The 22,878-nt window shown below is 51.6% G+C and overlaps 3 protein-coding genes across 15 annotated transcripts in view; 2 read left to right on the top strand and 1 right to left on the bottom strand.

The window, feature by feature from the left end:
- The window catches only part of LOC122390333 (serine/threonine-protein kinase rio2-like), a 6,809-nt gene extending 4,671 nt beyond the window's left edge, over positions 1-2,138 (top strand). For all 8 annotated transcript variants that reach the window (XM_043383148.1, XM_043383154.1, XM_043383153.1 and 5 more), the window contains exon 2: positions 121-2,138. In XM_043383148.1, coding sequence (XP_043239083.1) covers positions 163-1,779 — 1,617 coding nt within the window. In that variant the 5' untranslated portion in view covers positions 121-162 and the 3' untranslated portion in view covers positions 1,780-2,138. The remainder of the gene's footprint in view (positions 1-120) is intronic.
- LOC122390337 (CTD small phosphatase-like protein 2-B) overlaps positions 1-19,957 on the top strand; it is a 20,399-nt gene extending 442 nt beyond the window's left edge. The window contains exons 2-10 of one of the 2 annotated variants that reach the window (XM_043383165.1): positions 2,506-2,610; positions 5,197-5,601; positions 13,781-13,989; positions 15,195-15,393; positions 16,177-16,430; positions 17,518-17,747; positions 18,160-18,286; positions 18,611-18,706; positions 18,955-19,957. In XM_043383165.1, the coding sequence (XP_043239100.1) occupies positions 13,792-13,989; positions 15,195-15,393; positions 16,177-16,430; positions 17,518-17,747; positions 18,160-18,286; positions 18,611-18,706; positions 18,955-19,020 (1,170 nt within the window). In that variant the 5' untranslated portion in view covers positions 2,506-2,610; positions 5,197-5,601; positions 13,781-13,791 and the 3' untranslated portion in view covers positions 19,021-19,957. Of the gene's footprint in view, positions 1-2,505; positions 2,611-5,196; positions 5,602-13,220; positions 13,618-13,780; positions 13,990-15,194; positions 15,394-16,176; positions 16,431-17,517; positions 17,748-18,159; positions 18,287-18,610; positions 18,707-18,954 lie in introns of those variants that run through there. The other variant, XM_043383166.1, reaches the window with a different exon arrangement.
- On the bottom strand, positions 19,890-22,878 carry LOC122390338 (protein KTI12 homolog). Of its 5 annotated transcripts, none has more exons than XM_043383169.1 (7): positions 22,797-22,871; positions 22,488-22,662; positions 22,158-22,209; positions 21,774-21,947; positions 21,048-21,222; positions 20,815-20,877; positions 19,890-20,438 (listed from the first exon to the last, which is right to left on the bottom strand). In XM_043383169.1, exons 2-7 carry the CDS (start codon positions 22,642-22,644, stop codon positions 20,223-20,225), a joined length of 837 nt encoding a protein of 278 aa, XP_043239104.1. In that variant the 5' UTR covers positions 22,645-22,662; positions 22,797-22,871; the 3' UTR covers positions 19,890-20,222. The 5 variants fall into 5 exon arrangements, with proteins under 5 accessions (XP_043239104.1, XP_043239106.1, XP_043239105.1 ...); XM_043383171.1 differs by having other exon boundaries at positions 22,488-22,602; positions 22,797-22,864; XM_043383170.1 differs by having other exon boundaries at positions 22,488-22,602; positions 22,831-22,848.

The raw sequence follows: 22,878 nt of genomic DNA, 5'->3' as shown, positions 1-22,878 counted from the left end.
GTCACTTTGGGATTTTGTTGCAACTCTGTGAACATAACACCAAGGGTTGAAGCTGTATGGCTGCTCTGCAATTTCTGCCTTCAGTGTTTGTTTGCTAACTGACTTCCAACATTTCAACAGACGATCTGACTGCGTCCGTCCGTCTCCGCCCACCCGTTCACAATGGGTCGTCTAGACGTGGGCATCCTGCGCTACATGTCCAAGGAGGACTTTCGCGTCCTGCAGGGTGTGGAAATGGGCATGCGAAACCATGAGCTGGTGTCAACTCCCCTGGCCTGCTCACTGGCGAACCTGCGCTCAGGTGGCGCTCAGAAGGTTATCAGACAGCTACAGAACACAAAACTGCTGGCGTATGAGCGCGGCAGGCGCTATGACGGTCTGAGGCTGACAGTCAGTGGGTATGACTTCCTCGCACTGCACAGCATGGTCGCTGAGAACGTCATTGACGGTTTCGGTAATCAGATCGGCACCGGAAAGGAATCGGACGTGTACGCGGCGTACGATACACACGGCGAGGCGCTGGCGCTCAAGTTCCACCGTCTCGGGCGTACGTCCTTCCGTAAGCTGAAATTGCTGCGAGACTACCACAAGAACCGCTCGCACATGTCCTGGCTGTACCTGTCGACGCTGTCGGCACGGAAAGAGTTCTCCTACATGAAGGCACTCCACGAGCGCGGCTTTCCAGTGCCGCGTCCCATCTACCAAAATCGGCATGCGGTGCTGATGTCGATCGTACACGGCGAGCCGCTGTGCGAGCTGAGGGAGCTCTCCGACCCTCGCCGGCTCTACGGCGAGTGCATGGAGCTGATGATTCGGCTGGCCGAGTGCGGCGTCATCCACTGCGACTTCAACGAGTTCAACCTGATGGTGACTGATGAAGAGCACATCATCCTGATCGACTTCCCACAAATGGTGAGCACGTCACACCCGAACGCCGAACACCTGTTTCAGCGGGACGTGGAGTGTCTGAGGAGATTCTTCGCCAGACGCTTCCGGTTTGAGAGCGACGACTACCCTGTGTTTTCGGAGGTGGTTCGGACGGCGGATCTGGACACAGAAATCAGAGCCAGCGGCTACGGCAAAGAGTTCGCAGAATTCGACACGGTGGCCGGGCTGGGCGAGGAAGAGGACGGCTCGGAGACGGGAGAGGAGTCAGATGACGAGGAATCCAGCCGAGTTGAGGAGGAGCAGAAAAGAGCCGGCTCGGAGGAAGGGAGTGAGGAAGACAGTTTCAAGGACGCCGTCGAGTCGCTGGAGGAGGAGACTCCGACGGGAGTGGTCTCGGAGCAGCCGGACCGGCCTCAGGCGTTCCCACTCGACTCGGCCACCCGCGTGGCGCTGCGCTCGGACACGGGTGACGGCTCGGACGGAGACGGCTCTGGACTAGACTCGAGCGGTGGCGGCGGTCGGAGTGGGGAGGACTCGGCGGAGGAGGGAACCGCCTCCTCAGAGGGAGACGAGGACGAGGTAGCAGCAGCGGCGAGGCGCCGCGAGATGAAGCGACTCAAACAGCGCCGGCTCGAGGAGCAGCGCTCGGCCGCGCGCAGCCAGCTGAACGAGGCCATCCAGCGGTCTGCCAGCCAGCGGAGCCGCAGCACAGCCGCCTCCACCATCGCGCCAGAGGTGCTGCAGCGGCGGCTGGCGCGCGAGCTGCACCGAAAACGCCGGCACCAGGCCGAGCGGCTGCGCGCCAAGGGCGACGCCAGTGCGGTGACCCGTTCGAGGAGGGATAACGCGGCCACCATACGAGAGAGCACGACCGGCTTCTGGGCGGACTGAGCGGTGACGGTGGGGAGGGGAGGGCTGGAGGATGTGTCTGGTGTGTTCGTGTGATGACACGTCGTGTGGTGATCTGGGCTGCACGCATGAGAGGTGCTGTAAGAAAGTGGATTGGAGATTGAGATGAAGCGATGGTTGACGGTTATCTGTATTGGGCGGTTATCTGTGCTGGGTATGCGACGAATGAGATTTTGTAAGTGTTGTGTGATAATGTATGACGGCTTGTTGCTATGTGCGTTGCGACGGATTTATTGTTCTTCAGTATAGGTTAGAACTAAGCCATTTAGATCCAGCTAAAGATAGGAGTTTGGTATTTTGAAGACGTTTTATCTTAGACCCAATAAAGGTTTGTTCAAATATGCTCTTTTTTATTTATGCTGTATTTGATCATACCATAGTTTTGCTGACAGTGCTACAGAGTACCGACTTTTAGCGAAGTGTTGTGCTCGGATGGTGATGCATTGATATTCTCGTGCCTTCACTCCGAGCTGCTTGGCGCATATCCAAACTTTTCTACGCTGCATCCCAACCGCAAAGTGTTCATTTTAAAATCAAGCTGCTGATTCCTGCATATGCTTCATTTTTTAACATACGACGCAAATATTCCATCATAAACTGCTAACAATGTTCACGGTTCTCATATTTTTTACTGTTACCTACCTGAATAACTGCCTACGATTGGACCATATCCTAGCTCACCGACTAACCAGACGGCAACGTTTTCAGGACGTTCGCACGAGAGAACGCGGCCTGTGACTGTCGCCGCTGCGTCCGATGCGACGACTGATCCTTTCCTCGCCTACCTACTCACACTGCACAGCCTGTGTTGAGGTGAGAGGCTCTGATGGGTGCTTTACCCCGCTATCTGCTCAAGTCAACTGCCTTCCACCCAAGTGCATTGGCTCTCTTTACTGACATCTAGCGGTAGACGGCTTGCGCTGGCTCTCCGACAGATGCCGCCCCTCTAGTCGCTGCCTTGCTGCTGTCCCTGATGTAATTGCTGCCTTGACTTGGCCTTGGCTGGCTGGCTAGTAGCTACCAAATTCTTTTCATGACCGCATGATTCAGTAACGTACCAATGACTCTTCAATCCACCTTGTGTCGAAATGCACCGTTCATATACAACTGGGTGCCCTCAATTCGGTAGTTTTGAAGGGCTGTTGGCCGGAGCGTGCACGACTATGGTGCAATCAATTTCAGCTGTTTGCAGACTGAATTCCGTTTTCATTCACGTACACTGCTTAAGCCGGCTAAATTATGCGATGATTGGTGTGTTTTCAGAGAGGTTGCAATAAAAAACTCACAAAGTGACCAAACTCTAGAAGTACAAGTCTTAGACGTTTACCATGCAGTTTTTCAGACGTTTGAAATTTGCAAATTCCTGTCACGAGTCTTTATTCGAATCCCTTACTGTTAGGTTGTCATGTTGATCCTCCATCGGTCCAGTCCCTGTGCCCCTGTTCACCTACTTTCATGGTTCCACCACCGGGTCGCCGGGGCCGGGTGTCGGCCCGCGGGCCCGCTCGGTCGTCCGCCCGACCTCAGGGACGGCTGTGTGCCGGGACCGGTTTCTCCGACCAGCTGTGACCAAAGATTACAGACCGGTCCGCCGGGGAGCCGGGTACGCCGTGCTTCGCCTCGATACACTGACTCCAGTATTTCTATGGACTCCAGGCACTTATTTTGCAGCGTTGTTTGTCTGTTTGTTCATCTGGGGCCAACGTTTGTTCATGAGCTTTCAACAGTTTTAAACGTTTGAAATCAACATGCAAGAGTATGCTGTTTGCGGGCGTGCACACAACTCTCAGATTTTGGTGTGTTTTGTCGCAATAATGATTATGATGATGCTTCAGATGGGCACATTCAAAATTTGTTCTGAGAGGATAGTGTGAACAGTCTTCAGCTCTCTCCGATCGTCAGCAGGTGCCGCTGTCTAGCGCTTGCGTAATTTAATACATTGTACTGCGCACATAAAAGCAAAGCATGTATGCATGTAGAAAGCGCCATCCATCATCACCATCGCTCCCTCCCTCCGCCCTCCCCTCCGCCTAGGTAAGCAGCCTTCATACCAACCGCCTCGATTAGCAATGGTGACGGGCGTCTGCCCGCGCCACGGACGGCTATCGGGCCCGGCATCGGTACCCGGCACCCGTCCCCACCGGGCCGGCGAGCCTGCCTACCGGCGGTGGGCGCCTATTGGCCGGCCGCGGAGGTGTGTCGGTCCTCGATCCGGTTTGAACCCACCAGACCGGTCTCAGGACTCTCCCGGGGTCGACTGATGGTATATCGCTGTCGCCGCCGTCAGCCCCGACGGCCCGGCGCCAGCGCCCCTCCTCCCTTCCCCTCTCCTCAGGTGCAGCTCGACCCTCGGACGTCGGCCCGGTGAGCGGCGCGGCGCGGCGCGGGTTGGATGGGTGCCACTGACGGTGACGACTGCCTTACTGCCGGGCATGCTATTATTGCATCCATAGACAGTCAGTTGAAGCGAGCTTGCAATGTTTACTTGTGACGAAAGTGAAACTCCCCGCCGTGTTTATATATTATATTTTCATCCGAAGCGTAACTGGCGCTTATTATTTTCATATTACTTCAAACCCCCACCACGCCCTACCACCATATCAAAATGTTCTCTTGCATGTCAACATGTTTTCAAAGTTGCCGTTGTTGCATACCTACCCTGTCCATTCCAACGAACTTGCATATCAAACCATCTCAGTGTATTTACCGGAACCGTGACCGTTTTCCAACCCCGGCCGCACCCAGCTACCGGGCGGCCCCGCGGGCGTCGGGGCGGCTATCGGTCCACCTCTCTTCCTCCGTTCGTCCATCCTCCTCCCCTTCTTTGTCGCCGTGTGGCGGCCGGGTGCCAGTAGACGCCCATAACCTGTGTTGCCTCTGCCGCTCTCCACCGCCTCCTCCCCGCACGAACGGACGGACGGACGGAGTCCGACCAAGGCCGGCCGCCGCTGCCCCCAGCACACCGGACTACGGCGGCCCGAGCGGTCAGCGCGGCGGGGGCACCGCCGACCGACCCCGAGCGCCGGGAGGGCTTCAGGAAGCAGCAGGGGATGAATGGGACGTGGGGATGGAGTACGTTACGGTTCACTGGGTCCTGGGAATAGGTAAGAATGTGAGCTATAGGGAGAAAATGTATCAAGTAGGCACACGTGAGTCATGCCGGGACTTTCGACATCGCAATTACGTGAGGCGGTCTTATTCGTTCCCTGAAGCCACTCTTGCATTTATATCAAGCAAAAAAGCCATGCCGGTTTAATTGTATTCTAGCCAAGTGTAAAGCACTGCTTTCGAATCCTGCCTTGGAATGCTGAACTATCCTCCCTTTGTATGTAGAACGAGCGTGACAGAAGCAGCTGATCCTGAGGTATATCTATTCATTACCCATCCTCTCATCCTCAGGACTGGGAGCCAGCGGAGTTTGAGGTATCGCGCCGCTGGTCAGCTAAAGACGCTCTGCAACGTGCAAGTTGCACCACCCCTCCCCGCCCCGCCCACCCGGGGGTGCCGGCCCGGCCAGACGGCGTTCGTTTACATCGCGACGACCTCGGCCGACACCGCTCGCAGCGCCATCTACAACGCCGCGCCGGACGAGTCCACACCGGCGGCCGGCGGGGGAGGTCGGTCGGCGGCCGTGAGAATCAATACGGAACGCGCGGCGGCCGCGCCAAACAATTGTGGCGTCAGCCGCGCGTGGGCAGGTCGGACGTGCGCACGTTCAACTCAACCTACGTGTGAATGCCCTTAAGGCAGCCACCAATCAAGAGAGAAAACTCTCCGAGGACTTCCCCTGCGAGAGAACAGTCGGTGAGTACGCTGGGCTGAGGCTGGCAGAGCTTTCCATTGCGTAAAGGGAGTCACGTGGGTTTCGGGCCGGGTTTGCGCGCGAAAGCGGGGCATGTGGAATGTGGCGGGAATGGCGTAGTAGCGCCTTGCGTGACAGATTCAACGGAAACTGAACGAAGCTAGAGATTGAGTCAATTCTCTACCGCAATGTTCTTTCCTTAAAAGCTTGTAGTTGAGTCTATCGTTGCAGCTCTGGGCGGGGTTTTTCCCAGGCGCCGTCGGCCGGCCGGGCCAACTGCGCGGTACGTCGACGAACGGCTCCCCGCCCCGCCCCCTCCCCGCGCTGGCGGCCGGCCTGTTTTGCTTTCCAGAAGCTTCTCATCTTGCGGCCGACTAGCTTCAAATAGGTCCGTGTTTTAGGGCTTACCCGACATAATATTATGCTTGTAAGTGATGTTTTGAGACTTTGGACACACCCCCTATTCTCTTTACAATGCTTTAGCGTCCTGGAGACAGCGAGTTCTGATATTCTCAGCGTTGTGATTGCAGCCTCTAGTGATCATAGCGACGTTGGTATCTATCTACCCCATTGCAAATCGAGCATTTCATGATCATTCTTCATTCCCTGGAACGATCCACTACAGCCACGCGCCCTGAGAAGCCTCCCTCGGACGCCTCGTGCTCGGTGGGGGCCCGGCGGACGCCAGCTGCCGGTTTTTCGGCCAGCTGATTACCGGGGGCGGTCGGCGTTTTTCGGGCCAGTCCGGCCCGGCCCGGTGCCCTGGACCAATGAGGGGTTGAAGGGAGCGAGATTCAAATCTCCCGCCGGTCGGTGAGAATCGGGAGCTTTGAAACCGCAGCCTTGAAAAGGTTGGAAATTCGGATGTTCGTGAGAAAAGGTGTGGGATTTGGCGTAGGCTGAAGCGAACCACTACTTGCGGTAGCGAAGGTTCAACCTTCGCTACCGCAAGTATGGGTATAAACTAGGCCAAAAAGTACTAGAAAGTGGGACACATTCCTCTTTTATTGACTAGGGCACGACCCTGTATGATGGACTGGGTCAAAGGACAACATTATACCGGGTGGCCCAGAAAAAACGTTCCGAACTTTGGAGGCCGATATATCAAATACGAGTACAAATAACGAGCCAAAATTTTCATCAAGTTTGCGCCATTTCTTTGCGCATTGGTATGCCAAATTATAACACTATACCATCATTTTCAAGCTGGCAATCTTGAGTTGAATTAAGCAAGACGTTTTTGCTTTTTTTGCCGATGTCAAACAATAGTGATGATTGGGTTAGACGTCCCATGTTATAAAAAAAAATAAAAAATAGAGCACGTGAATGAAACCAACACGTATGTTCTTATTTTAAATATTTTTGTCTCACTTATGTGCCAAATATTCAAATACTGAGCCAAAATGGTGCTCATGGATGTCATTCGTTTCAACACCAAATCATGTTTCGAGCAGGAGTGGCACGGTGCATGGATTACTGCTGATTACCCTCCTTTCAGTAGATCAAACAGTAAATCGACCGGATAAGGAAAACAAACTAAAGCAGACTGGTTCCTGTGCCAGAAAACCACAGAATAGCTTATGAAAAAACAACATTGCCAGCAGATGACAAAAAAAAACTGGTTGAAAAGCTACCTTTTCCCATGAATGTCAGCCAGGAAAGCATTTGAGCCACAAGACGGTTAGAAAACTGGAAACTTCTTCCGATGCCGCTGGCACAGAGCCATCGTGGTTGCCTGAGGGAATGTGTCATCCTGAGACCCGAACCATCAATGAGACTAGCTGCCAGTAGAAGTCATGGCTCTAGGCCGCGGTGCCGCGGGGGAAACTCATGAAAGTGACCCGTTCACTCACATTTTTTAGTAAACATCGGAGCAAAAAAGTAATTTTTACATGGCATGCTTGAAACACGAACCGTTTAAAAAATTATTTACCGAACACCATGAAAATCACGCCATTTACTGAAAATGTGTGCCGCATTAACTATTCGAAGTTTCAATGTTGTATCTTTATCACTTTCTGAGAAATATTGATTTAAAGTTGGGAACGTTTTTTCTGGGCCACCCGGTATTTAATTCGTCTCGTTCACTGTCGATGAAAGCCACTCATAATTTGGCTCATCAACCCACCTACATTGTTTTGGTTGCAATCCGTTTCGGCATTCCGGCAAAGTGCACGGTGTCATACGGGATCGCATATTTATTCGTGTCTGTCTGCAGACATAAATACATCCAAGAGTGTTTATTTTATTAACGTTCCACACAGGAAGGTCACGGAGTACGCTCCTAATCCTTGCCGACTCGTCTGATGCAACGAGCAATAAACATGCGATCTGGATCATGTCGTATGTATGTACCTGTCGTGAGACTGGGATATAAGGTTTTTGTGGGATAAAGGTCGCATCTTGTGTTTGTAATCACCTACACCGGTCACTTTTGTTTTATAGTTTTGAAAAATATGGGTCTTTTAGACTGCCCTTGTGCTCGTTCTGTCGGCTGATGTAATGTGAAAACCTGGTCCAGTTATCGACATGATTATTAGAAATTCGGAGGCGTCGAATTGGCTGTCCTTTTATCTCGCTTCGTTAAGGACATCTATCTGGTGTTCCTACTATCGCCCCTTTTATCTAACCGGACACCAATCGAGGAAGGTGACTGGGAAGGACGAGACGGGTCACCTCTGGATTTAATCCTGATACGGCTTGTCTCCAACTGATCGAGCTGAATATTAATCCAGGGTTCTGCGATTTTTATCTGGGTTTGGCTTTTAGTTGTCTCCCTCTTTGTCCTATGATATGATTTCCAAGTCAAAATGCTCCGCATAAACCGTCAACAACAGCCTAAGCTCTAGCCAGTCCTAAGTTTGCTTGATCTGTCACAAAACATTGTTCACCGTGCAATCTGTGCAACAGTGCAGATAAGCTCTAAGCGTGCGACGTTTGCCGTCTACCTAGCTGTTTACAGATTTAGGTACTTCACTATCAAGGGAACTATAAGCTTCTCCATCGATAGTCCCACGAGTCTCCTTTTGATACCCCCCCCCCCCCCCCCACCTTCCCGTCGCCGCGCCCCCTGTGCCCCTAGCCGCCCACCCGACCGACTCGCTGACCTGACCCACCACCCACGGTGCGGGACGGCGTGTCCCGACTGGCATACGGCCGCCGCCGACGGGTCGATCGTTCCCGCCGGTATCGGCGGCCGACGGACGGCTCGGGTCACACACCATCGATTGGTCCGTCCGACCCTCCGCGACCCTGCCCGCATATCTGGGCCGCCGCCCACGCAAACAGGTGCGCTTGTTTTTGTTAACGTGACAGCTCTGCGGAATGCGGATGGACTTGTCGCTTTTGGTCTACGTTTTCCGCTATGCCATCCTTTCTCGGGATTAACACGAGGAGGCTGCAAATTTGTCTGATATTGAAACCTTATACCGAGGTTTGCCCATTGGGTGTGAGTTCCACGATGACTTGCACATTCATTTGTATGATTCAGTCATGTTTTTGTGGCAGTCGATTTTATCACTCACCCAACTTGTTTTTATGACGGGCCAGTCATTCGCCGACAATGACGCCACTCGGTCAAACAATGCCGTCATTTGACCATTCCGTGGAATAGTCAACCGTTCGTGTGTCCGGGGTCATGGCGACGTTTCTGGAGTACGCGGTGGGGCTGGGGCGGGTACGGGCTGGATCAATACTGGGCCATTCTCGGCGGCCCCCAGAGATGGTCGGGCTTTTTGTGGTCGGCGACCTTGGGCCGGGCTTTCCTAACTTAGAGATGGTTCTTACTACGACTAAGAAGGAAGGATGTGATAAAAAGGAAACTGTATGGGAAGGCATCAGACGACGCGAACCAATTTAGCGTGCAACTTGATACAGCTGCTCGCAATAGTCGGCGTGCTAGGTGCACGTACGACTGGAATAGCTCCACCACGCTGCAGAGAGTTATTTAACTATCTTTAGAAAGCCAACCATATTGATTTTATTTTTCTTACACCTCACGCTTCATGGACATCACAATTTCGCAAAACCATGGTGCGATCTCGCTGTAGTCGATTCTTGCTCTCGTCCCCCCTCTCTCTCCCTCTCTCCCCTCCCCTCTCTCTCTCTCTCTCTCTCTCTCTCTCTCTCTCTCTCTCTCTCTCTCTCTCTCTCTCTCTCTCTCTCTTTCTCTCTTCCTCCAGTCCTTCGAGCGGTGCTCTATATATCGCTCTCGCCGTTCCTGTATCGCGCGTCTCTGAACGGTCCTTTCTTGCCCCATCTGTTTACATAGAGTGCTACCTGTGCCAAATCCGTCCGACCCCGTCCCGACCTGCGCAGGGTACCGAGACTCGGCACGCGCTCCATGTGACGTCATATGTGTGGTGTGACGTCATGCATAGTGGGTCGATTGACTGAATGGTCGGTGTTGTACGCGTTCAGCGAAATGGCAGAAGAGCGGGGTGGTGGACGGTGCATGTGCGGCTACTACCAATACCAATACCAATACCAATTTTTATTCAGGCAAATCCACTCATAGTGGCTATTCCTTGCCATCAGTCAAGTTGTGAAATGCAGTGATATAAAAAGACATTCACACTTTCCACATGCACATAAACTAAAACGGGCATAATAAAAAGGGAAAAACTAAAATAAGACAATAATGACGACGACAGCAAGTAACTAGTAGTAAAACACGCATTCCTATGTTTCCCTCGTGCTAATAACTCGCTTGAGAGCGTGATTAAAATTGGCGACTGTCATCGTGCGCATTTCCACTGGGAGGGCATTGTACAGCATCGGTGCACGGTACAAGAACCGGCGCCTCCCAGTCTCCGTCCGTACACGTGGCAGACGCAGGTCATCATCATGTCGAGTGCTCCGTTCTCGTGCCTCACGGTTTGTTTGGAGTGAGGATGAAAGCGACACTGGTGTGTGATGCATGCAAATTTTGTGGAGTAATGCGAGCGTATGAAATTTAAATAGGTCCTCCGCATCGAGCCACCCCAGTGCCGCCCTGACGTCCGCTGAACGGCTGAACTTCCTTCGACCTGATACGACACGCGCAGCAAAGTTAATCACCTTTTGAATCTTGTCTAGATTCTTTCGGCTGCCGTTGCCGTACACAGGGAGGCAGTAGCGGACGTGGGCAGGGGCGCGGGAACTACTTTCCGACTGGGGGGGCACACCATAATAGAGACTAACCTAGGGTACCCCCAAATCTAGTTTTCTCACCGGTTTTAGGCCACTTATTTTTCACCCCTCGGCTTTTTCAACAAAAAAGAAAACATTTGCAAAAAAGGTGTGGTATTCCGTCTCAAAGCTGTGGGGGCACCGCCCCCACGGCCCCAGAGTTGGGGGGGCAAGCTGCCCCCACTGCCCCCCCGGCTCCCGCGCCTATGGACGTGGGAGAGCACCAGGGCGGCTACGATGGTGGGGAGGACCTCGACCGGAAGATAGTGGCGGATGTGCGACAGGCCAATGAGGATCCCGAAGCATTTGCGCGTAATTTCTTGCACATGGGCGTCCCAGGACAGGTGGCGATCAAAGACCACCCCTAGATTTTTAACTTCTAAGACGGGCTGAATTGTACGCTCGCGGAATTTGACGCCGAAAGGTGTGATGTTCCGCAGATTTTGTCTACTGCCAAAAACTATCAACTGAGTTTTGTCGGGGTTCACCTTGAGAGAATTTGCGCGGAACCAGAGGTCGAGAGAGGAAAGGGCCTGTTCCATGCGCTCAGTCAGATCTGACAGGGCTGTCCTGTTGCCGCAGACCATGACCTGGGTGTCGTCCGCGTACTGGACAACGGTCGCATCCGGCACGAACAGGCTGAGGTCGTTTGACAAGACGGTGTATAAGAGGGGACCTAGTGCCGAACCTTGAAAAACGCCCATGTTGTTCGGAAGCGCGGTTGATGTCTGCCTGTTGCCAGAGACATCAGTGAAGCTGACGCTCTGTGTGTGGTTCTGCAGGTACGCCTCAAACCATGCAGTGTCCACACCGTGTAACTGAAGTTTTTGAAGAAGCTTAGAATGGTCTATGACATCGAAACATTTACTAAGATCAAGCAGGCAGAGGAGCGAAATTTGATTTTGATCGTTAGCCAGGAGAACGCGATCCGAAATGGTGACCAGTGCCGTTTCGGTGGAATGGCGAGTGCGGAAGCCGTGTTGGGTGTCGGAAAGGAGGTGGTTGATAGTGAGGTAGTGGTACAGCTGTCGCTGCACCACTCGCTCAACTATTTTGGATATAACTGGGATGATGGATATGGGCCTGAAGTTGACGGGATTGGAAGGATCGCCGGATTTATGGATGGGATTGACGAGGGAGTGTTTCCACTCCGCAGGGATATCACATCGAGTAAGGCACGAGTTAACCAAATGGAGCAGTATGTGGCTGATCACAGGTAGACACATTTTTATGACTCGGACACATATGCCATCGACCCCGCAGGCCGAGGTTCCGGGCATGCTTAATATGACGCTGTTAAGTGTACATGGAGGTCGATGGCAGACACGGCAAAGGCGCACGCTCCCACTCGCGGCAGCCTACCGGGGATACTCGGTTCACTCCCCTGTAGTCTCACCTCGCGCGCGACTTTCGGTCCAACGTTAACAAAGTACGCGTTCATATCACCAGCGGACACCAGGGGCACAGTCCTCTGTGATGGCTGTTTTCCCGCTACATGCTGTCTGATATTGCGCCACAGTGTGTGAGGGCCCTGCTCCTGAATGCGGTTGGCAATGTCCGCTCGGCTGTCACTGCGTATTGCGGCCTACTATTCATATTTTATGCGCCCACTAATTGTGTTTGAAAACTAACCCATTTTGGAGAGCATCGACGCCTCCCGCATCCGGTAACCCGGTTCTATGTCTGTTGTAAACAAACAGAAACACCACGCAAGTTGTTTGTCTCTGTCGGTCATCATCTACCCCTATCCCGGGTTGTAGGTATTGCGTAGCTTGTCGGTTCAATAATAACCCTTTCCACCCATATCAAGTCATTTTTACAACATATTCCTCAGCTGGGCGACTTTATCCCTCAGTTTGACGTACCATGACTTTAGCTATCTTTTTGACCGTTTCCAGATGGGAACATGTTTCATCTCAGCTTATATCAATGCCAAGGCAGTGCCACGCCATTGTTCATTCACCTTATGTTTGGACGGCAGAGGCCACTGTGAAGGGAAGAAAACCGGTCTAAAGGGATGAGTCAGGCAGTACAACGGCGTATGTACTGTGCAGTGTGCACAGCACATTCCATCCGTGCATTGCATTTGATCAACATATATTCACGGCGATTCTTGAGTGACAGCTATGAGCTATCATACTGTAAGACCGACTGACGATCGTCAAGAATAGATACATTATTTGACGTACCTATGTGTTGAGTTCTCATCATCATACTGCCACACCTACCAGGGAGTGAGGTTCCTATTACATGATATGCTGGACTCCCCTTCGCTGGCGAATCTCCAAGAGCCCCTATTCCGCTCGCCTCGCTACTTCGCAGGCCGGTCAGACCAGGCCTTCCCCTTGGTTCCGGGGCCTCTGGCGGGCCCGCCTGAGCTGCTATCGAATCACCATGTGACTCACGAGTCACAACCCCAACCGAGCTGTTGACTGCGGTGAGCGGGCAAAACACCCCCACGAACTACGAAGTGACCAGACCATCCGGCGCAATATCGCCGGCCGTCCGGTCGGCTCGATGGATCATGAGCCGACCGGATTTTGTTTCGGTTCCTCCCAATTTTCCGTGATTCATAACTTGCCAGGGTTATACTCGCAGTCGCTACCCAGCTTGCCGTTCATCTTCTGTCTGCTGAGTGGATCCGCATCCTAACTTATCCAAAATTTGTAGCTCCCCAGTTGTTGGTTAGCCTTTCCTTGTCGTAACCTTTTCGAGTGTGGGTGCTCGGTGCAGTGTATAGGAGAATCGCGTGAGGGAATGCCACTCTGCAGAAAGGCTGGCCAGCTTGAGACATGCGAAATGCCTGTGGACGGCGGTGCGGTATGTAGCCGGCCGCCGCCAATATATCGGTGAGACATTCCAAAGCTGTTTTCCGCTTTATTTGCTTGGACAGATGTTCGAATTGTTCGATCAACGAGGGCCTGTCAGGGAGCTCACTGCATGGAACCGATCGCCTGACCCTCAACTCTCCCTGTGACCTCTGACCTGACTTCCACCCTCCCTGCCCGGCAGATGTCGGCACGATGAGGACCCGGCAGAGTAACCGGCCACGAGCGAGCAAGTCACGCAGCTCACCATCTGTGGCGGTGGCTGCTCGCTGGCGGGGCCGGGCGCGTCGCTCGGCAGCCTGGGTGCCATCCCGACCCCGCGCTAGTCGCTCGCCGCTGCCGCCTGCCAGCTCGAGCCGCCACAGCCGCCGGCCGCTGCTGCGCACCTGTAATGTGAGTTGGGAGAGAGGAGGGGGAGTGCGGTGAGTTAGAAGAGGAGAGGAAAGGGTGGGATGAGTTACGAGTGGGGAGGGAAGAGAATAAGGTCAGTGAGAGGATTAGTCTTGAGTCATGCACGATGCTGGTGCTCAAAGTCGCGCTATGTTGTCTTTGCAGTGCACTAGGGCGAGACATTTTAGGACTGGTGCGCAACACTTGAAGTTGAGAGTTTTATGGTTGCCAGTGCCCCAGACCTTGATAGTGGAGGAGTCATTGAGCAGGACAGCTGACGTTGAATCATCAACACTAGCCATATTTTGGCGTAGTTTTCGACGGTTGCAAGCTGTGTTGAGATGCTGTGTTGAACTGTGTTTGTCTATTGACGAAGTGACAAGTACGGTTTTATCCAGGGATGCGGAGCCGGAGCCGGAGCCGGAGCCGGAGCCGCCGGAGCCGGCATATTTTGCCCGGAGCCGGAGCCGGAGCCGGAGCCGTGAAACAATATAGCCCGGAGCCGGAGCCGGAGCCGGAGCCGTCAAAAAAGGGGGCGACTCCGGCTCCTTTTCTTAAGAGGAAACAATTATTTACCTAGTTCGGTTTGACAGTTGAAGGCGTGAAACAATGTGGTATTCAAAATAGCCTTGTTATACAAATACAGAAGCAACGTGTACCAATCCCATCGTCTTTTTTCTTCCACCCGTATTTAATTGATCGCATAGGGGATGTACTGAGTAGAAGCCGGAGCCGGAGCCGCCGGAGCCGGAGCCGCCGGAGCCGGATCATTTTACTCGGAGCCGGAGCCGGAGCCGGAGCCGCCATGACATTTCACCCGGAGCCGGAGCCGGAGCCGGAGCCGATTTTTTTCTCCGGAGCCGGAGCCGGAGCCGGAGCCGTCTGAAATTTCCACGGCTCCGCATCCCTGGACTTTTATCCCGTGAAGTGATTCATTCTCTGATTCATCTTTTCGCTGTTCGTCGCGTCGAATGTTGTTCGCACTTAACACTCGATCACCGATGTAATCCTCATCACATTTATAAGTTAATTGACAATAAAATTCGGTGAGAAAGAGCTACACTGACTTCGGACAAAAGTTACCTTTCAAACACCAGGACATGGTATGTACATACACCCCACTCACGACCGTTCTGTGTACCTACATCTTTGCAATGCGCAGACGCCACATCAGACCGCTCACGCCCACCCCACCCTGTCACCCACAGGAGAACCAAGACCCATCCTCGACCAGCGACTACACAGCCCTGAAGCAGCCCCCGGCTGAGGCGGGGGCGGCTGATAGCCGGCTGATCTGCTCGGCCGCTCCACGGCGCCAGCCTCTGCAGCAGGTGGCCCCTGACCAGCACAACAGCAGAGCCCCGCCGCCGGCACAGCCGCAGGTCACCTCAGCCGCCGGTGACGTCGGTGAGCAAGGGCTGGTGGAAGGGGGTGTGGTCCCGCTGTTGCTAAAGGTTCATGAACTGTCGCAACAACTGTTTAACAACTGTTGGTCGACGGTATAGCGGCGTTTTGGGAGTCCGCTCTGGTCTCTGGGCCGTTCAATTTGCTTCTTTTTTCCTGCCTAGTCAGAGCATAGGCCATGAACGCCGATGACCTCGGAAGGCCGGGCTCCCCTAAATCACAAATTATCAAAGCACAAGCCACCGATTCAAGTATTCGGGCTGTACTTATTTACACTCTGCATCATGATTCCAGTTCTCCGATTAACATGTTCGTAAAAGAGGTGTTTACACATCGAAGCAAGGTTGTACTGGTTCCTGTTTTCCGTATAAAAATGCAACAACATTTTCCTTCGTCGCTATGCAGTAAAGTCCCAACTAACCACGTGGGATTTATTTGCTAGGAAGTATTGCGCCGCTAGTAATTACGAGTTAAGTCTGAATGTGGCCTAGAATTGCGCATGTTTCTAATAAATCTGTAAGCTCTGTGATAAGTATGTTACTGCGTCGTTGAATGGAAGTTCTGTTTCGTTCCGGAAGCCTCGGCGGGCGCGGTTGACTTCGTAGTTCCGACGGTCACGCCATTCCCGTCTCACACATCAATACGGTATCCCGACAATATTTGTCGGGATAATATGCGCTCAGCCTTGAAGCCATAAACCTAAGAGCAGCCTAAGAGCATTTCTTTCCACAAGCCTTACCGATCCCCGCTGCGGATTTCTGACGCTCTTCTATCGCTATGCCACAGGCTGTGTGTCGGCTCCCACCGAATACCGCTCCCGTGAACCTGAAGAGGACGAAGCAGAAGAAGAAGAAGAGGATGAAGAGGAGGAAGAGGAAGAAGATGGAGAGGAGGAGACGGACTACTACACGGACAGCATGTTCGAGGCCTACTACTTCATCAAGCACCTACCGCCGCTGACGCCCGAGATGCGGGCCCGCCACCCGGCGCTGCCGCTGAAGACGCGCAGCAGTCCGCACTTCACACTGGTCCTGGATCTGGTGAGTCATGGTGGTGCTGCTGGTCGGTTTATACGCCTCTGTGCCCTGTAGAATAGTCTGTATGGTCGTTGTGGTGAGGGAATGGAGCCCTGATTATTTTTATTTGAGGATGAAGGTTTTGTCGAGTCGCTATTTTTTATTTTAGTATGAAGGTTTTGTCGAGTCGCCATTTGATTGTTTTTAGGAACGCTGAAATTCATGTTTTCCAGCATCCGTCTATATGTTTTGCGTAGCTGGTATGTAAATCATTTCGCTCTGCATGGTTTCTTTGCATTCATTCATCGCTTCCGAGGAATACTGGGACTCCCCTAGGACAGAGCTTTGATTCCCTCCAAAGAAGTCAACAGCCATATATATTTCCGAATATATCAAAGTCAAGGCGCCTCTTTCGCTCCCTACGTGATATATGCCACGACGAGAACAAATATTCATTTGACCTTCTTAGCATATATCTGCGAAGCATCAAAATGCAACTGGAGGCCTGGTAGGCCACTGGTTTAACCTCTGTGGCATTGCTGAATGTCAGGGACAGTTATAGTACCAGAGGCTCTGTCAAGGGCAGATTGAGGAGATATGGCTGACGTCACACTGCGGAGAACGTAGGAGAGGGAATTCACAGTTTCATCAACATTGAAGTCTAGTGAATTTCAATGACAACCCAGTTGAACGAACTATACGAGGTCACTGCGATTTTACGTCTGCATGCTTTGCGCTTTTCAATTGAAATTTGTTATTTCCTTTCATGTATTTTACTCTTGATGCAGTGCTACTGGAATTTTTAAGTCTATTCATGTTAATTTTTGTTTTATTTTCTTAATTTTCATGAGTCACCGATTATTTGTGAGTTCGGCGCTTTTTACGCAGACTGCTTGTTTGCGTCGTCATTGTCATTTGTGTGTTTGCCAACATTTTATGCTGCCAATTTTTTTTCTTTTAATCAAGTGGCAGGCTGTGCTGTGTTTTGGGGGATGGTCATGGTGGGTGGTCGCTACTTGCGCATGTTGATGACGTTATCACTTTCCCGCTTATCGTGCTACCCTTTTCGACCTTCCCCTGACAATCTTTTCGTCTCTTCTCTCTCCGGTAGGACGAGACGCTGGTCCACTGCAGTCTGCAGAAGATGACCGACGCCTCGTTCACGTTCCCGGTGCTCTTCCAAGGCGTGTCGTACGAGGTGTTTGTGCGCACGCGGCCCTTCATACACGAGTTCCTAGACCGGGTCTCGGACCTGTTCGAGGTCATCCTGTTCACCGCCTCCAAGAAGGTGTACGCCGACAAGCTGGTCAACCTGCTGGACCCCGAGAGGAAGCTCATCAAGTACGTGAATACGGATTGTGAGGCGTGGGTGCTCACAGTAGCGTTTCTTCGACTTAATCACTCCCATTGCTGGTTTCGATCTCGTAAATTATTTAGCTGGGCCATGCTTCATACCGTCCGATTTCCATCTTGCGTAATGCCAATTTCCCTAAAAAAAAATGAAGTACGTGACACCTGACTTGTCAGCGCAGATTTGGCTAACGTAGCGTAGATCCCGCCTTTATTGCTTGTTGATTATCCATGACGGATTGGATAATAACGTTTCATTGATGTAGTTCTCCATTAAATTCGAGTGTGGTACGTTAACTATCATCCCCGTTCAGAATATATTGCCATATGGGATTTTACTTCTTGTCCCTGTACATAACTCGCCCCATCTCATGGAGTTGACCCCGCCTTTGCCCGTCGTCAGGTACCGTCTGTTCCGCGACCACTGCGTCTGCGTGAACGGCACCTACGTCAAGGACCTCAACATCCTGGGTCGCGACCTCTCCCGCACCATCATCATCGACAACTCGCCAGAGGCCTTCGGCTATCAGGTACCGACCATCGGCCCTGTGTCTGTCTTTAACGAGGATGATGGGGGGGGGGGGTATAGTCGCCCTCGCCAATGATACGGGACGCCGGAACTAGGATATATACCGCGCGTGAGGATGGGGATTGGAATTGGGTACCGTTCCTCGAACAAAAAGAGGTTCGAACGAGACGAGGCAAAGGTGGCTATAACATATAACAGTCGGCACACACGCTCACGGAAGTAAAAATATAGAAGGGAGTTCGAAATGAATCGAGCCATTAGAGAGCTACTTTACACACAGCAGTTTTCCTTCGCAATTATGTTGACCACGTTGTTCTGTTTCCAGTATGAGAACGGCATCCCCATCGAGAGCTGGTACACCGACAAGGAGGACTCTGAGCTGCTGAAACTGATACCGTTCCTAGAAAACCTGCACACCTTGGTAAGCATAATACAAAGACAAATGGATAAGGAGGGAACTACCGCAGACGATGTATTGTTGATTGACCTGTTGTTAGTGTCAGTTCCTCCGGCCGCAGGGGTCCCGCGGTGTAAACTAATGGCTCCTGAGGCCCCACTGAATAATGATTTGACCCGTAGTGTGCTTGCTGCTTTCAGCTGTCTTCGTTGTATCATGCAATCGACCCACACCTGCTGCCATGGCTCACTGTTGTCTCTGTGCTGTTTCAGAACGAGGACGTGCGGCCTCACATTCGTGAGAAGTTCCAGCCGCACACATACATGCCGCCCGACTAACATCCCGGAGCCGCCCGTACCAACCCCGGAGTAGCCCGGACCGACCCGGAGTTCCGGGGTAGTCCGGGACCGATCCTGGAGTCGCCCGGACTCCGGAGTCGCTGTGGGATCGTGAGCTCGCCCGGTCTACTTATAGTGGCCGCTACTGCGCCGCGAGTGATCTTCACGGCGCGTCTCTAGGTGATGCCCGCATCGATAGTGACGAGTGATGGACGACGCGCGAGGCCCAGCTACGACGGTGCTACTGCTGAACTTTGCCGAACCAGTTCTGTTGTGCCATTTTCTGAGACCATAATGCGGACACCAATTAGGCTTTTGCGAGTGGTGCCTCGTCATCTCAGGAGACAGCGCGGTTGGTGTTGTCGCTTTTTGGTGCTTTGTGGAAGAAGGCGTGCATCGTAAGTGTTCGCAATTCTGCGCGATGAGAGTCGCAAGTCGCAACCCATCGGGAGAGGTGATGGGCTTTTGGTTTGAGACTGTGTTCGACGTCACTTTACATATGCACCGTGAAGATAATCGATAATTTGGCCTGCATATATACATACAGCTTCTTCTTGCTACCGGTAAGCGGCTTACTATCATGTCCTTTACGAACGCAATTTTACCGTCTTGCGTTCAAGCATTCATATGTGCATACTTCAGGCTCCAGGACCGTGTTGTTGTGAACTGTTTCGCTGCCATGCACGAGGTACAAGCGCCGTTTCCTCGCGTGCTGTCTGACTGGGCCACAAATCGGGTCACTAATGCTGCAGTGGGATGTCTGTTCTTCGCGTGACGTGGTTTAGAAACATTGTTTTACGCATCGACCGTGTGAAATCCCTATATTGAACAGCTACGGCGTATTTTGAGATTATTTCACAGAGTGGTCGTTGCACAGTTGCATGCTGTATTGCAATGAGCGCATAGTATTTTAGCTAATAAACGGCATCAATACCCACCACGATCTGTCATCACATCATCAGATAAGGGCCGTATAACGTGGTGTCGCCCGCGTAAATGAACGAGGGATGATCAGCCATTGCCGGTGGCTAAGATGGCAAAAAGTTGATGTAATCGGAGACGCCGCATTCTTATAAAGATTCACACCATACGCGAGCTGACAAGACCGCAACGCCTCAAGTACATTCCAAAATATCCAAACCGGCCCCTTCCGGCCCACGTCATCCCCACCCCAGCCCCTGACATAAGCGCTAACCTCCAGGTCACCGATCCGTATTATTCAGGTACTGCACGAACAGAGTAGGTATACTGGCCGGGTCGGCCGGGTGTGTTTTCAGGTAGGAGACGAACTGTCTGCGCGCGCGGGACAGCTGGGCCAGGGTGAGCCGGCCGGTGGAGGGTACCGTGTACCGCTCGGAGGTACCCGTCACGGGCAGCTGGTCGCCCTCCATGGCCGACTCCTGCGCCGACACGATGGCCTGTGGGGGAGGGCGGAGGAGTCAGAGGGCAGGCCACATAATTGGTTACACGAGATGAGATAAATTCATGAAAGTGTGGATCTTCAATCCAAATGATGTATCAACGATTAATCTAGCAGAAATCAGACGGTAGCACTAAACTGACCACGTCAAAAACAGTCATCGGTAAACAATATATACTATCAACTATGTAAGAACATAATTAAATTGTTGCCCGATAAAATAACGGAGGGTATAAGGTAAGTCGAAAATGGTAGCGCGGCCCAATCACCGAGAAACACTACCACCGGTGAACCAACTAGGTCCAATACAGGCCGGTGAACTATACATCATCCGTCATTGAACAGTTGAACACCATTCTGCCCCGGTTACCTACCTTGACAACGTCCTGCGTCCGCCGGTCCAGCTCAAACAGAAAGTCGGTGGGCGCCAGCATGGGCTGAAACAGGTCGGAGATCGTCAGATACCGCCTCAACTGTGATACCCTTGCATTTGCTTGCGACATTCGATAAAGTTTCAAGGAGAAAATATCTTTGAATCGGTGAACACCAATTCAAAGTTATCACCACAACACTTCGACGATATGACCCCACCGTTCCCGCCGCTCACATTCTGTGTGGACATGTTGGGTTTGGGCGCGGGCGCCGCCCGGAGCGCCTGCAGTACAGCCTCAGCCGGCGTGAGGTCGTCGGCCTGAACGGTGACCAGCGGGCTGTCCCAGCGGTTCCTACTGTCGGGCTCCTCGTAGCGCATCACCAGGCCGTCAAACACCGCTCGGCTGTACCTGGGGTACGGAGGGGGAGCCAGGGGGTCACGTGATGACATCGTCATTGATGTGTCCCATAACTGGTTGTGGGATGGGTCACTGAGAAGTGGAGATCGTGGACAGAACTGGTGAGGATATGACATTACATGTTAAAAGCTTATGTGGGTACAGTATTATTATTTTGCAGCTGTGCTGAGAGAATGCCAATAAAAAAGGATGGATGAACGCTAACAGGGTGTTCAAGCATCACAAAATGTAAGAACAGCAGCAGAACTGTCATGGTGACACTATCAGTGGCGGATCCAGGGGGGGGGGGGGGCAAAATGGGCATTTGCCCCCCCCCCCAAACAGCATAATTTTAACATTACGCCTATGGACGAGACATGGATAGAATCGATAAATTGTTATGGTTTGCCCCCCCCCCCCTCAAAACTCTGAGCTGGATTCGCCTCTGGACACTATCACCCAAGATATATTCTCATTTCTATAGTTCTTACTTTTCAGAAACTTAAAAACCTCTCACTTCATATAAAAGCTTAAACAATAATAAACCATCTCATTAAAATTACCTTTGACTCTCAGGCCTGGATTCATTCCATTTCCAAGCTTGCTCAGGATTGATGATGCAGTGAACAGTTACTTGAGGTGTCCTGCAGTTCTTGCTGATGCAAAACAGCTCATACCTGAAGCCCTTGATGTAGTTCAGACCATCCAGAATCACTATGTCATCCTTGGAGATTTTCCTGCAACATAATGATAAGGCATTCAATATCTTAACTGCACTTTTATCATGGCATGATCCAGGGCATGGCTTTCAGAATAAATTATATATCACAGATTATTGATTTGAATGTGCAGCTTGTGGAATTATTAAAAAATTATACAAATTGACTGCCACTTCAGAAATCTAAAAATGGGAACCTAACTGTTAAGAACATTTTGATACCACACACCTGATAACCTCCCCTTTCAAGGCTCCACGAACATCTTTTTCAACCTGAGAGGCTGAAAATAAGAATGCAAGTTAGATAAGACAGCTTGGCATTAGTAGCACATGCATTTCATTAGGAAGGGCTGTCACTAATGCCACCATGAAAAAGTCCCTAGACAACAGTCCTTTTCGCAAGATTTTTAACAAGGTCGTTTTCTCATTCAGATCCTTTCTTTTGATGACACCTGTTTCTCAGCAGTTTTGTCAAATTGTGAAGAGGTAAAAGTTAACAAGAAGTACATAACATAGCAAACATAAGACACAAATTGACAACCCTAAGCATGTTACTCACATGAATATGTGTAATCCTTGTCTTGATCCTTCACAAAGTCATGCTCAGATATCACCACTACATTTTTTGGCCATTCCTTTTTCATAAATTCAAGAAGCTCTTTCGTTCTAGTAGTCTTTCCAGATGCAGGGAAACCAGAAATAACAACAAATGGCATCTTAAATCTGGATATTACCTATTGCCTCAGAATCGATACGATTCACCGCATTAACAAATTCCCCTATAAACGCAAAACACAACCATTTATATGCACTCACTCATACTAAGCCTGAATAAACACTTATTTGTTACAAATTCAATTGTGCAAACCTAGGCTAAATTGCGTAAATCATTCCAAAATTACGCAAAAATGATCTAAGCCTTCCAAAGAATGTGGGAATTTGAATGTCGC

The sequence above is a fragment of the Amphibalanus amphitrite genome, unplaced genomic scaffold (assembly GCF_019059575.1).
Source record: "Amphibalanus amphitrite isolate SeventyFive unplaced genomic scaffold, NRLGWU_Aamphi_draft 000392F_arrow, whole genome shotgun sequence".
Classification (NCBI taxonomy): domain Eukaryota; kingdom Metazoa; phylum Arthropoda; class Thecostraca; order Balanomorpha; family Balanidae; genus Amphibalanus; species Amphibalanus amphitrite.
The sequence above is the reverse complement of the archived record's forward strand: the minus strand, read 5'-3'. Positions and strand labels throughout refer to the sequence as shown.

Excerpts from the sequence above, each read along its gene's own strand:
- LOC122390338 (XM_043383168.1), bottom strand. The coding sequence starts at position 22,644 with ATGCCATTTGTTGTTATTTCTGGTTTCCCTGCATCTGGAAAGACTACT. Across the intron at positions 22,210-22,487 it reads CAAGGATTACACATATTCAT|CCTCTCAGGTTGAAAAAGAT; the intron begins GTGAGTAACATG and ends TCTTATTTTCAG. Across the intron at positions 21,223-21,773 it reads TCCAGGCCTGAGAGTCAAAG|GTACAGCCGAGCGGTGTTTG; the intron begins GTAATTTTAATG and ends TCCGTACCCCAG.